Here is a 13248-nt window from a genome sequence, read left to right as displayed (position 1 = left end):
CCAGCGCTGAGCCACCTCCTGCACCCTGAGCCCATCATCCCTGGTCCCACCTCAGAGTCCACACCCTCAGCCAGAGCCTCATCCCCTCTCATCCCAATCCCCTGCCCCAGCCCTGAGCCCCCTCCTGCATCCTGAACCCCTCGCCCCTGCATCCCAACCCTCTGCCTGAGCCCCTGCCTGCACCCCAAACCCCTCATCCCCAGCTCCACCCTAGAGCCCTCACCCCCACACTGCACCCTCTGCCCTACCCTGGGCCGCCTCCCACATTCCAAACCCCTCAGCCCCACCCCATGTGGCTCTCACATTGAAGGTTTTTTGCCAAAATGGTCCCCACTTCAAAAATAGTGCAGAGCACTGTGCTAAGTAGTAAGATGGTACGTCTCATATTTATTATGTTTTTCCTTTTCCCCCAGGTTAATATACAATCGAACAAGTAAGATCACAGAGCCTCCGGATGGAGTGGATGTCAAAGTCCCAGGGTTTGGACAAACATTTTCCTTGGAATTCCTTGACCCTAGTAAAAGAAGTGTTGGTATGTACTAGTTTTGTTCATTGTCACATGTTTAATACCTTTTCCATTATATCTGATATACAGCACTTTAGAGGACTGCAATTTCAATTCACAGTTCCCTACTGAAGTCCAAGGAAAGCTATGTAGCATTTGTATGAAGTAGGATAGCACGTGTGTTCATTTTGCTTATAAACATTAGTATTGTGTATTCACAGGGCTTTGGAGTGGAGCCCAGAGCAGTGGAGCTGCAGGTTTTTGTCTGGAGCTGGAGCGGAGCACAGCTCCAAAGCCCCGGTGTATTGTCCTGTCAGAGAAAAACACACACACTCACACACACCACAACAACAAAAAATATTGTGCATATGTTACATGTCATGTGGCTAACCTGAGAACTTTGTCTGATGAACAAATGGGGCAGAACTGAGTGCTCGCCAATCTGTTAAAATGTATTCAGAATTAAAATTCTCAGAGTGAAACTCCAACAATCATCCTAAAGGCTTCTGTAGGAAGTGAGACTGAGTGCATAGAAAAAGCTATGTGAAAATAATCAGGAAACTTTTAATAATAATAAAAAAACCCTTCTCTTTGCTGCAGCAGCCCCAAGCCAGGTAGCCCTCAGTGGAATGGATTTCCATACCCACTGTATGAATTTGGGAGATCTGGCACTCTTCCTTTTCTTCCCTTTTCCCTCAAAAAATTCATACAGTAATGGACTCTAAATAGAGGGGTAATTTAGCCCCAGCTGCTGTATCTCATGACTACGAATTCCTGAGAAAAATACATCTGACATACTGACAATTTTCATAGCACAATCTCATTGGGAGATGCTTAAATCTCTGACCCAAAAGTTGAAGTAATGGGGGGTTAGATTTGATGTATTAGCCTGTTACTGCCACTTGTGATACAAAGATTTCTTAGACTAATACAGCAACTCTTTCACAGAACGTGTACTTGCAGTGATGGAAAATAAATGTAATGTGTGCACTTGGTGGTAGGATGATACTTGAACATCCAGTAGCCTACTTTACAAATGGGGTTTACTGGTTGACCAGAATTAATAGTGCACTTTATCATGCAGGTCTTGGTGAGAAGAGCATATGGGAGCAGCTTGCACTTAAAAGCACAATCGGCTGCTAACTGATTTTGCTGTGTGATTGTCCTTCCTTTGCTGAAAGGCTATATATATTTTTTTAATTGGCTTTATAGTCTTAAACAGTCCATGAAGGGATAATAGTGCATTTACAATCTCCCTCTGACCTTTTTAATATAAAACACACTTAAACAGCAGTCTCAGTTACTTTAGAAATCAGTATTTAAATCAGCCCAAACTGCTGATAGGACTTTTGGTAGAGAAGGTACTAATCCAAAATGAACAAACCCAATTTTGATGGCCTTAAAGATGTTTTAGGCCTCCAGTTAAATGGGCTTTGAAGGATTCTGCTCTAATATGCAGCCCTGTGTCTCCAGGTTTCATCTTTCGTTGCAGTGTTTGTTTTGGATATAACTGTACTCCCTCCTTTACTAGAGGGATAAATAAAAGGTTAAATAAAATGCAGTTTACCTTATCACTTGAGATAACTAGTCTGCAAATACTCTGTCCATTGTTTGCTATCAAAGCATTGTGTTCAGCCAACTCAAGTGGATTAAAATTCCTAATCTTTTGATGGAAATAAAACTAGTTTCACAGTAGTTCCTATCCTAGAGCAAATCACAAGTGTCTGTATCCAGGAAAAAATGTATTTGGAGGGCCCAGACTAGTCTGTACAAATGTTATCTTCCTGCAGTTATTTGGTGGTCAGCTCATTGTAAAAACTCTAGTGTACACAATCTCTTAGAATTGAGAATAGTTTATTGCACTATTATCTGCACATTGGTAAGCCACCGTATTTATGATTAAGTGCAGCATGTACAAAAGGAAGGTAGATGGAAAAAAGTTGTTGTAGGGATTGTCTCAACAGTTTAGAGAATTTTTCAGAAGAATAAAACCCCTTTGTATCTTTGCTACATACCTAACATCCTTCACTTTGCCTAATGCAGCCAGCTGTTTAAACTGTGTCTTGGACTAAAGTAATCTTCTATTTGTATGGAGGCAGAATAATGTAACTGGAGTTAAACTTCAGTTTCATTATTGATGGATGCCCAATAAGGCTGTTGTGATGCTGATCTCTTCTTTTTCTGTCTACAGGCACTTACTTTTACACACTGGTGCAGAGTCTGGTAGACTGGGGCTACCAGCGAGATAAAGATGTAAGAGGAGCTCCCTATGATTGGCGGAAGGCACCAAGTAAATGAAACTTCATTACCTGAATTAGTCATTTTATTGACTTCCTAGGCAATAAATTTGGCTGAATTTATTACGCTTTTCTTCATGAGATCCCTTTTACAATCCTAATCCTGATTAGAGTGACTGTTAGGGTCTTAACTCTGGGAAAACTCCACAGGAATTTTGATAAAACTACATTAGACATGGAACAAAGCCCTATAAGTAATAATATTGGAAAGTTCTACAGCACCTCCCTGAAATAAACCTGGTCATCTATTAGCAAGGCATAATCCACAGGACCACAATGTTGCCTCAAAGTCTAACTCTGTTACTTAATTGCTTTGTCTGGAGAAATTGGCTCCTCCGTGTGTAGTGTCATTAAAATTCAAGGCTAAGGGGTAATGTTCAAACCTATATCCTGCATTTACACATTCTTTTAGCTGTGTAAGAAGGTCAGACACCCTGTACTCTTTATCGCACTCTAGTCTCACTTTACTATCTCCTGTCTATAGTTTGAGATAAAAAATATACTCTTCATATTACATGCGAAGACAAAATGAAGAAGCAGCACATTCATGCATGTAACATTTTAGTGTCCCAGGCTGTTGCCCTGCCCTGAAGAGTTTAATTCTGAAAGATCTAGAACTGAGACATGGTCTTATTTTGAAATCCAGGGAACTTCTTGATGAAAATCAACAACCCTGATTGTTTGGTAACAGACTGGTCTGCAGCTCGCCTAAAAGGATTATGAGGATAGAGAGATGCATTTTATTAGGTTTTCTTCGGTTTGATGAATATTTAGTTACATGTTACAGACAGGAGTGGTATTGTCTCAGAAGGCACTAACAGGATCTCTAAATTAGCAGTGACTAGTCTTGTTAAATCTTATTAAATCCATTGACAAAATAAAACAAGTTGGCAGGCAACTGCTGCCTATAGAATTTTAAAAAGGTCAAAAATGCAGCTGGACTGAAAAGCCATGGTTTTACTCAGTGGGCAAAAATGGGAGTTTTTCTAAGGCTTCTAACTTACTGTCTTTCAAGTTAAGAATAAAGGTGATTTTCCAAGTAGCTTCAGGTGGGATTTTCAGAAGTGCTCGGTGCTGGCCTAATTCTACTCCCATTAAAGTCAGTGCAAGTTTTACCATTGAATTCAGCGGGAGACATTAGACCAATGTAGAGCACTTTTTTGAAAAGCCTGCCCTTTGATAAATACATGCTACTGAGAGAGAAGCAGTATAAATAGTCTTCTGAGCTTGAAACAATTCACTTCTACATTTTTAGAAACAATTCTAAGCACATGAAAAGTGAGAAAAATTTGGCTTCTAGCAATATGCTGTTTGAATTAATGGTATGAACCTGTTCTCTTTACTTACAGCATCAAAAGCTAAGCTTTTAAAACACTGTATGTTGAAAGATGGCATTTGCAAACAACCTCTCTACTTAACTATGCTGTCTTGATGTTTCTAGATGAGAATGGAGACTATTTTGTGGCCCTTCGAAAGATGATTGAGTTGATGTATGAAGAAAATGGAGGTCCTGTGGTCTTAATTGCCCACAGTATGGGTAATATGTATACTCTGTATTTCCTCAACCATCAGACTCAGGATTGGAAAGACAAGTACATAAAGGACTATGTGTCACTGGGTGCTCCATGGGGAGGAGTGGCTAAAACCCTTCGTGTGCTGGCTTCAGGTAGGTAACCTGCTTAAATACTTGAATTTAAATGGAAGCTACCACAGGATGTTAAAGGGTTACTGTTAACCATAGCATTAGAGAACTGAGTTTGAGATGCTATCAACTTTCAATTAAAAAACGGCTTTCAGCCCATAAGCTTATAATTGCCCCAGTTTCAGGCACGATTTCCAAACTCCATTCCCCTCTTATATAGAATATGGTTGAATTTTCGTATCCCAGTATTGAGCTGTCCTATTTCCTTCTTTTTAGGGTGATGGAATCGGGGCACAAGGGGCTATTGCCACCACAGTGGGAATATTGTGTGGGCTTTCCCCCTGCGTAAACTCTTGCATCCATTGGGAGGGGGAGGACACTGGGACCGAGAGGGACTGGAATGGGCCTAGGAGCAGGTAGGAGGAACAGCTGGGACCTTACAGGCCTGGAAACGCATTCTCTCCCCTCCCCCGCCATATCTCAGTACTTTTCCTCCCTCTGTCCCCTCTGCTGCTGCTTGCTTATTTTGTCTGTCCCCGTTTGCAGCTGTATGGCTGCCTAACCCAGCACGGTAGAGTCTCTAGCACATTCCATTCCTTGCTGCTATCCTTCCAAGCTCTTATTATTCTCAATTTTGTATTGCAAAACTGACTTGGAAGCTTCTAAATGCTCTTTTATAACTGCAGGCTTGGCAGTTCTCGAAGTATGTGGAAACCTGAGTGATGGCAGAAGCATGGCCACCTGCAAAAGTCTTTGCAAGGCACACACACCTTAACATTTAACGTGGTTTTTAAGAAAACAAATCTCTCAAAATGTGTGGCATTATATATTGGTAGTAATGAGAGGTAATGTTTTAGTAGCTGAAGTGAATATCAAAGACGCCAGGCATGAGACTTAAATTTCTTTATCCTGACTTTGTTTAATACAGACACTGTTCTTTCACTAATCGTCAAAGAATTGCTCCTGAGTAAAAAGAACATACAGTACGCAGTGTACCTTTTTGTAATTTCAGTATCATATGGTCATGCCTAAACATCTCCTGTAGCAGAGGGGTGAATTAATTTTTGCATATTGCTGCTTAACTATTAAGACCTTTAGCTTCCTCTTAGTTCACTACTAACTTATGATAGGTTTGTTTGCAGTTTTTGTTCCTGAAACACTTTTACATCAAGAAAATTAGGAAGGACATATATCAAAGTGCTTATGAGGCGTTGGTGCTTCAAAAAAACATTTAATGTGCTTAAATAAGGCACTTGGTTTTGAGATGGGAATGTACAACTCAAAGCCACTAATTAAAAAGCTGAAAATGTAAGCGCCCAAAGGATATATGCAATTGTTTATTTTTGTCAACATAGCATTGCAAAATTGATTTTCCCTCCCCCAAATGGCATCTTGTGGCTTTCAGGCTTCTGCAGAAACTGACTTTTTCATGTGGTGTACTCTAAATATTCAGAGCAGGAGGCTTTACTGGATAACTAACTTTGCATGGTGTCCAGGTGATACAGGATGTGAGCAGAATTAAACAGCACCACTTAGGATCTCCCCATACCTACAGTGTTTTGCTTCTTTCTTGTTACTGCCTGAGCAATATTTATTGTACGTAGCATCTCTCATCACAAAGTGGCTGTTCGTACATATGCATACAGAAGATTCACTTCAGTTTCTACTGAAATACAGCCATCACTGGGACAGAATGTAGTCACTAACAGCGTACAGCAGCACGAAACAGTATCAACAGGAAGTGAACAATAGTGCAGGGGAAAGTTAGGTGGGCAGAGTGTAACTGACAATGTTGGAATTAATCTGTGTTAGGCTTTAGCGGAGGGTGTGCCATTTGAGGCACAATTGAACTTTTTATGTCATACAAAAAGATAAAGCAAGGGAAAAGTGTTTAAGCACAAGTCTTTTAACTGCTTTCAAACGAGCTACAAGGAACAACTTCAATGTTAAAGTCAAAGTAGAAAACATTTTCCTCAGCAATGTGACAGGAATATCTTCAGGACCTTGTGGTGCTCACTCTACTCTCTTCCAGTTTCCTTTCTTAATCAGATTCAGGTGGTGGTATGTTGACCGTTAGCTGCAATTATATGGAAATGCTGGCAAGCTTAGTTAGGGCACCAGTGGTATTGTGCTACAGCCCTCCTTACTGTACCAGAGACTCAATAGTGCCATCTAGTGAGTTTAAAAATACAGCATATTAAAAACAATTAAAATATCTTTTTTTTTTTTCTTTTGGTTGTTTCACATTCTTCCTGCACACTTTGGGTGGTATTTCAAGGCATTGTATAGCTGTTGACTTGGTATATGTACTACATTTTGCAGGATGGTGGGGTTTTTTGTTTTTTTTGGGGGGGTACAGCATGGGTAAGTGTTCAGAAAGTGCACTTGTTCATGTATAGGAGCATTCTATTTACTTTCTTCTGGGTTACTTACACTCTTTTACTCCTGGGGGAGTTCTGCAACAAAAAATTCTGTACACAATATTTTCAAATTCTGTCAAAATAACACCATATAATCACACCAGTTGCAATTATTTTTGATCATTTATTTCAAAATACCTGTCAGTAAGCATGCCTGTACCAATATAGCCCACAAAAAAGTTTCAGGAAATGTTTTTTGACAAACAGATTCCTTACTAGGCATCAGAGAGTCCTGTGGCACCTTATAGACTAACAGACGTTTTGGAGCATGAGCTTTCATGGGTGAATACCCACTTCGTCTGTTAGTCTATAAAGGTGCCACAGGACTCTTTGCTGCTTTTACAGATCCAGACTAACACGGCTACCCCTCTGATACTTACTAGGCATATTAATACAGAACTCTGAGTAATTCATTTAGACTACAATACAGAACTGTATATCCTGCACCCCTCAAAAGCAGTGCAAAGACTTGGGAGAGTCAGAGGTAACGGAAGAACTGAGGGAGAAGGAAGTAATTGCTGGGAAGGAGCCTGCATGTGAACTTGGAGGGTTGTTGGGTGTGAATGGGAAAAGTATAGAACAGGGTATTTGGGGGGGGGGCAGGAGGGAGAGGGATTGTTAGGGAGCTTTTCCCATGCAGACCCTGACTGACCCCTAGCCTCTCCCATTGTCAGGCACATCTCCCCCTGTCCCCATGTGTCCCTGCACCCCCTGCCCACATGTCCCTCCACCCCCACTCAGACACCCTCTCTCCCCATCCCCATGTGGCCCTACACCCCCTACCCCTGTCCCTATGTCTCTGTGCCTCCACTCAGCCACCCCCCATCCCCGTGTGGCCCTGCACCTCCACTACAATTCAGCCCCTGCCCCAGTCTGTCCTCCACCACCAGCCCTTATGAGTCCCATCTGACTGCTGAGCAGCCCCACGCTGTCTGTCTCCCCATAGCATCTGTCTCCTGACCTGGACCAACAGTTGCTGTGAAGAAGGCAGGCTCTTTCTCTTCCCTCACTGGCCCGGAGCTGCTGCTCTGTTCTATCACTGAACTGTGAAAACCTGGGTGTCCACCTTGTTTCTTCTGCTGTCACATGAGATCTCTTGAATGCACAAATGTACAGGGGGTAACACCAGCCTGTTCTCCCAACAAAAACATTAAGGGAAGAGTGTCCCTGTGAATCACTGCAAAATCTGCACCTGTGATTCCTTTAGAAAAAGAATTTTAAGATAATTTTACAGATGGCCAGAATGATTGCCTAATGATTGATGTTGTGAAGAACTTTTGGGCCCAAAGCTCCCAAATGAGCCCAAGTCGAAAATATTTTCTTCTTAAAGGAATATGTCAGAAGGGTAGCCTCAGGAAAACGCCTTTCTAGGTTGTCTTTAGCAATGTTTCTTGCCCCTGTCATTTGGTCAACTAATTTGTTTCTCTTTATAAGTTATAAGCAGTTATTGGAATTGTATCTACAGTATTTAAAACATCCAGACTGTTTCCTACTAGTGATTAATGTATTTCCAGTCAAACTCTGTAATCTTTTAGTAAGGAAAGTAGGTTCCTCATTCATTCCATCATTATAAGCAGTAATTGATATTTCAGTGTACAATAAATAAAACAAAAATCTATTTTGTAGGTGACAACAACAGGATACCTGTCATCAGTTCACTTAAGATCCGAGACCAGCAGAGATCTGCAGTTTCAACCAATTGGCTGCTCCCCTACAATTACACATGGCCTCCAGATAAGATCTTTGTAAGCACACCCACAGTTAACTATACTCTCCAGGATTACCAAAAGTTCTATAAGGACATCAACTTTGAGGATGGCTGGCTCATGAGACAAAACACTGAGCCCTTGGTCTACCAGATGATACCACCTGGTGTGCGTTTGCACTGTCTCGTTGGCACTGGTGTAGAAACACCTGACTCATTCTACTATGAGGCCTTTCCTGATAAAGAGCCCAAGATCTATTACAGCGATGGTGATGGTACAGTGAACTTGAAGAGTGCCTTACAATGTCAAAAGTGGGTGGACATGCAAAAGCAGGAGGTGATATTGTTTGAGCTATCAGGAAATGAGCATATTGAGATGCTGTCTAATGCTACAACTATTTCCTATGTGAAAAAACTTCTTTTTGATTTGTGACACTCTATGTGGACAGTGTTTTTTTTCCTCCATCACCTGTGATGCCTTCCCTTAAGTGAGGGGAAAATGCCTTTTGATCCTTTGGTTTTAAAATACTTGGATTATTTATTTGGTCTCTTTTCAGGCCGTGTTCAGAAAGCTGTTTGGTGTCCTTAATGATCACTTGTCTCTTGGATTAGTGTTCATAATGCATCATAGTGTTTCACATTCTAAAGGCTTGGTCATATGTGTATTCTGGTGCTGCTAGACAAATGTCCAGTGTTCATACAGAAGTTCACTTGAACATTTTTCACACCCTATGTGCAATATGTGCAGCCTACACCGTTTTTTACTTGTGATCTTCGGAGAGTTGGGGTGAGGGAAACAATTACTTGCTGGTTACTGTCAGTTCTGTACTAAAGCAAGGGAGAGGTTGTGAAGGATTTTTTGAGTACAGGAACTTTCCAAAAGGGTCACAAGTTCTGAATCATTATCCATAAATAAGCTAGTAAATATGAAGATCCAAGCAGATGTTATAAATAGACATGGAGTTAAGATATTGCAGGACTTTGGTCATATCCAGCTCACCTGTTTGTTCATTTGTACTGCTGCTGGAGAAGAGGGAAAGTGCATTAATTACCTGAAGTTCCTTATTTGATGTCTTGGAAAAATTAAAGAGAATCCAGTTGTCCTTAACTTTAGTAAGTTGATGACTTAGCATCAAGAGTCTAAGGCTGCTGGCTTCATGCTTTAGATTTTTTCCCCCTTTAATTAAAAAAATTAAAATAAAAGGTTAGTAGTTGTCACTCCTTGTACAATGGCTGTGGCTACATGGTGTGTACATTGAAATCCACAGGAACTTGGTATCAGCAATTTTTGTGAAGTGCTGACTTAACTTGTCACTTTGACATGGGATCTCCATTAGTTCAAATGGTAATAGAGCTCAAAAAACCAAAGCCCCCTCCTACCCAAAACAAGTAAAAATTAAAGTTCCCACAATGGGGGAAAAACCCCTTTGTATGTATCTTGCTTTCAGCCAAGTACAATTCTGCTGTGATCCAGTTTCCAGCTAACTAACCATCTTTCCTACTGGATCAAAATTATGTTTAGTTGGAAAAAAAAAAAAGCTTAGAATTGTGGAGTATTTATAGAGTAAAATATCTTTCCTGTAGGGGTAATGAGTTCTTAATTTGGGTTGAGAAACAAACATTTAAAAGAGGCACTATGTATTAGGCCCCAGAAAATTGTATAGCATGCAACCCTCCATGAAACAATACTTCAGTAGCTTAACCATGGTAGACCACTTGTCATTGCATTTTTCAGAAAACTGCTATGAACACTTCCAGGGTGCAGGGTTCTTCAGAAAAAAAGTTACCTTAAGAGTTATGCTTATCAGAAATCCTACAGAATTAAGAATCCATTGATTTCTAATGTTAGGAGATTGCAGTTGTGTAAAAGGTAAAGTTTAACCATTCTTGTAGTGCATAGAGGTTGTTTGCTGCCATTGAAATCTTTGATTAGGATGTGCTGATCTGACAGCTTTCTCTCATGAGTGTTTGCCACTGCACAATGTTAACACTCTGGCACAGGGTGGATCTAGAGTGCTCAAGGTTCTAATGTATTTTGCATTAGCTACACTTCTAGAAATCCTGACTGGGATCACTGGTAAGTTAAATATCTCCCTGTACAGAAGAGAGAATAAGGCTAACTCCCTGTCTCTGAGGGAGGACCAGCATTTCCCAGTAGAATTGAAGGTTTGTCTCTTGGAATCACTTAACTAAGATCTAGTGCTCGGCAACTATATGGCTCAAACAGACTTTCCTGCCTCAGCTGTGTGTGCTAGTCCACTGCCAGATCTGAGTCGCCCACTGGCTATGTGTAACACATGGCTGACTGCTTAAATCTTAGAGAACAGAAGGATGAAATCCTTTTAGTCAGACTGTTTTTGGTAGGCTTCTGCAGATTGCTGTACCAAGAACCACAGTTCTAGTCTAAGGCTCTTCATATGGTCTAACTCCATTGTGAACAAACCACTGTAAGACTGGTCTGCAGTACATACAACTATGCAAAGTAACTGATTCAAAAGTCCAGCTTTTTCAAATCTATGATACTTACCCAGGTAGAATGTAAGCTTGTGAACTAGCACCATTATGGGAGGAACTGGAATCTGTACTGGCTCCCAGCATAGACTGAAGAATATCGGTAGGGCTGTAGAAGGGACTCAGGCTCCACCTGGTCTGGAGGATTTTTTTTAGAACTGGTTTATTTACGAAGCTGTCCAGCACTGTGTGCTTAATCTGTAAAATGCTTAAAAATCTACAGCAAGAGGTTTTTTGGCTTTGGTATTCTGTACACTTGAAGAAGCAGAAACATTGACACTTCTAAAAGAGCTGCACCAGATTATTCTGTTTTGATTTAGCATTTGATACTTACTGTATTTTCTCCCTTTGGGAAATGCACAGCTCTGTGTTTCCAGCTAATTCCATCTCATACTTTTACCTTCATCCCAATGACCCTTTAGTCCACTTAGCTTTCCATTAACAGATGGACCCTCCAGTCGCTTTTTGTGCTCAATAAGTCTGCTCTCTTGCTTTTACTTAACACTGGTAAAGTGGAGTTGACAGCCCTCCAAACTTGTAGACATGCTGTGATTTGTCAGCATAAATCCTTGTTTCTTTCCTGAGCAGAATTGCACACCTCTTACATTAAAGTGTGAATGTGGAGGACTCAATAGTTAAAGTATTCACACATCTGATGATTACCTTTGGTTGGGGGTGCTTTGTAAGACGGATCACAATTCTGATTTCTCATTTTCCGTCAAATCCTCCTGAGCTCTGCTCTTTTTGTCTACCGTGCAATCCCAGGATAGAGATGTCCTCAGTGTGAAATAAATGGAGTACCTAAAATACAGGGGTATACATCCCAAAAGGTGGAAGTAGTTAAATTGTGCATTTCTCTTTCCTACTAGAAGTCTGTTTTCTTTATTGCGTGACCCTCTGCATTAGACGGCAAACTCAAGTCTATTTAGAATCACTTTAGTAGGGTTGGTTGCAGTGTTTTTGTAGCCATGTTGGTCCCAGGATATTAGTCAAGATGGATGACATGTAGTATCTCTTGGACCAACTTCCGTTAGTGAAAGACACGCTTTCAAGCTTACACAGAACTCTTCTTCAGGTTGGCTGTAAGACTGTTAAAGTATGCAGTCTAAAGTATTCTACATTCTTGTGGAGAAACTAGTCTGAGGAAATAATTATTGCTGGAAAGAGGAAAATAAAGTACCTCAGGTGCTTTGCTTCACTGGTTTGAAAGGTGTGATTTGCTGAAATTCCTTCTGAGTTATGCTAATTACTTACCATTTGTGAATGTCTCTTTTTCTCCTAATCTTCATTTTCAGGATATTTTCAGAAACCAAAAGTAGTTAAGGACCAAAATGTATTTTTTATTTATAACAAAATGTAAAGAGAATGCTGGAGGGACTTCAGCTGTTACTGTAGTGCTGCTGCAGGGTCCCTATGTGATTCTGCTCGGAACAGAAGATTTTAATATCAAGCAATAATTGCAAAGGAGTTGTAGGCCAAAGGAAGGAATATTTGGTATTCAGATATTTCTTGGAGCAAGGTGTATTCAAGACCCTCTTAAATTCAGGGAATGTTTGGCAGTTACTTTGCTGCTCTAAATTTAACAGTATTTTATATGGAACATGATCTGGTGAGACCCAGCATTTTATATATTTTCCTCTTTGTGTATGAATGACTGAGTTACAGATTTTTGCATATTTTATTGTCAGACTTTGATAACATAATAAACTTTATCTAATATTGAATGTCTTTTGTCATGGATAACACAACTACAGATGCGGCGCGCGCGCGCGCTCTCTCTCTCTCTCTCTCTCACATATGCTACAAGTCGTGAATGTATTCATGCTTATTGCTGCTTAAAGTGCAGCATTTTATCCAAATTTTGAGCTGAGCCACATAGCAGCATAGCTTGCTTTAGAAGGGAAACTGAAAATACAAATGCTGTCATCATTCTGCATTAAAGTAAATGCTCAATTCAAACCAATTAGCACAAATTGCCAGTATTGAGACTCAATATGAGCGGAAGCCTTCATCCATAGTTTCCAACCTGTTCCTCCTAGGCCTCTTGTCTCGGTAGCTTTTCTTCAAATACGTTGACTTGTTTATAGGCCTGTTAGATCAGTGGTGACTGGTGACCCAAAAATTGTGGGGGTACAATTGCTGGAGACATCCCTTCATCTGCTGCCCTT

The 13248-nt window shown here is 40.6% G+C and overlaps 1 protein-coding gene across 1 annotated transcript in view; it reads left to right on the top strand.

Moving 5' to 3' along the window:
- The window catches only part of PLA2G15 (phospholipase A2 group XV), a 30529-nt gene extending 17725 nt beyond the window's left edge, over positions 1-12804 (top strand). The window contains exons 3-6 of the mRNA XM_044987097.1: positions 414-532; positions 2697-2795; positions 4244-4468; positions 8491-12804. Of these exons, the coding sequence (XP_044843032.1) occupies positions 414-532; positions 2697-2795; positions 4244-4468; positions 8491-9002 (955 nt within the window). The 3' untranslated portion in view covers positions 9003-12804. The remainder of the gene's footprint in view (positions 1-413; positions 533-2696; positions 2796-4243; positions 4469-8490) is intronic.
- Positions 12805-13248: the final 444 nt, after the last annotated feature.

This window comes from Mauremys mutica, chromosome 14 (genome assembly GCF_020497125.1).
Source record: "Mauremys mutica isolate MM-2020 ecotype Southern chromosome 14, ASM2049712v1, whole genome shotgun sequence".
NCBI lineage: Eukaryota > Metazoa > Chordata > Testudines > Geoemydidae > Mauremys > Mauremys mutica.
Note: the sequence above shows the minus strand (reverse complement) of the source record. Positions and strands in the feature narration are given on the sequence as shown.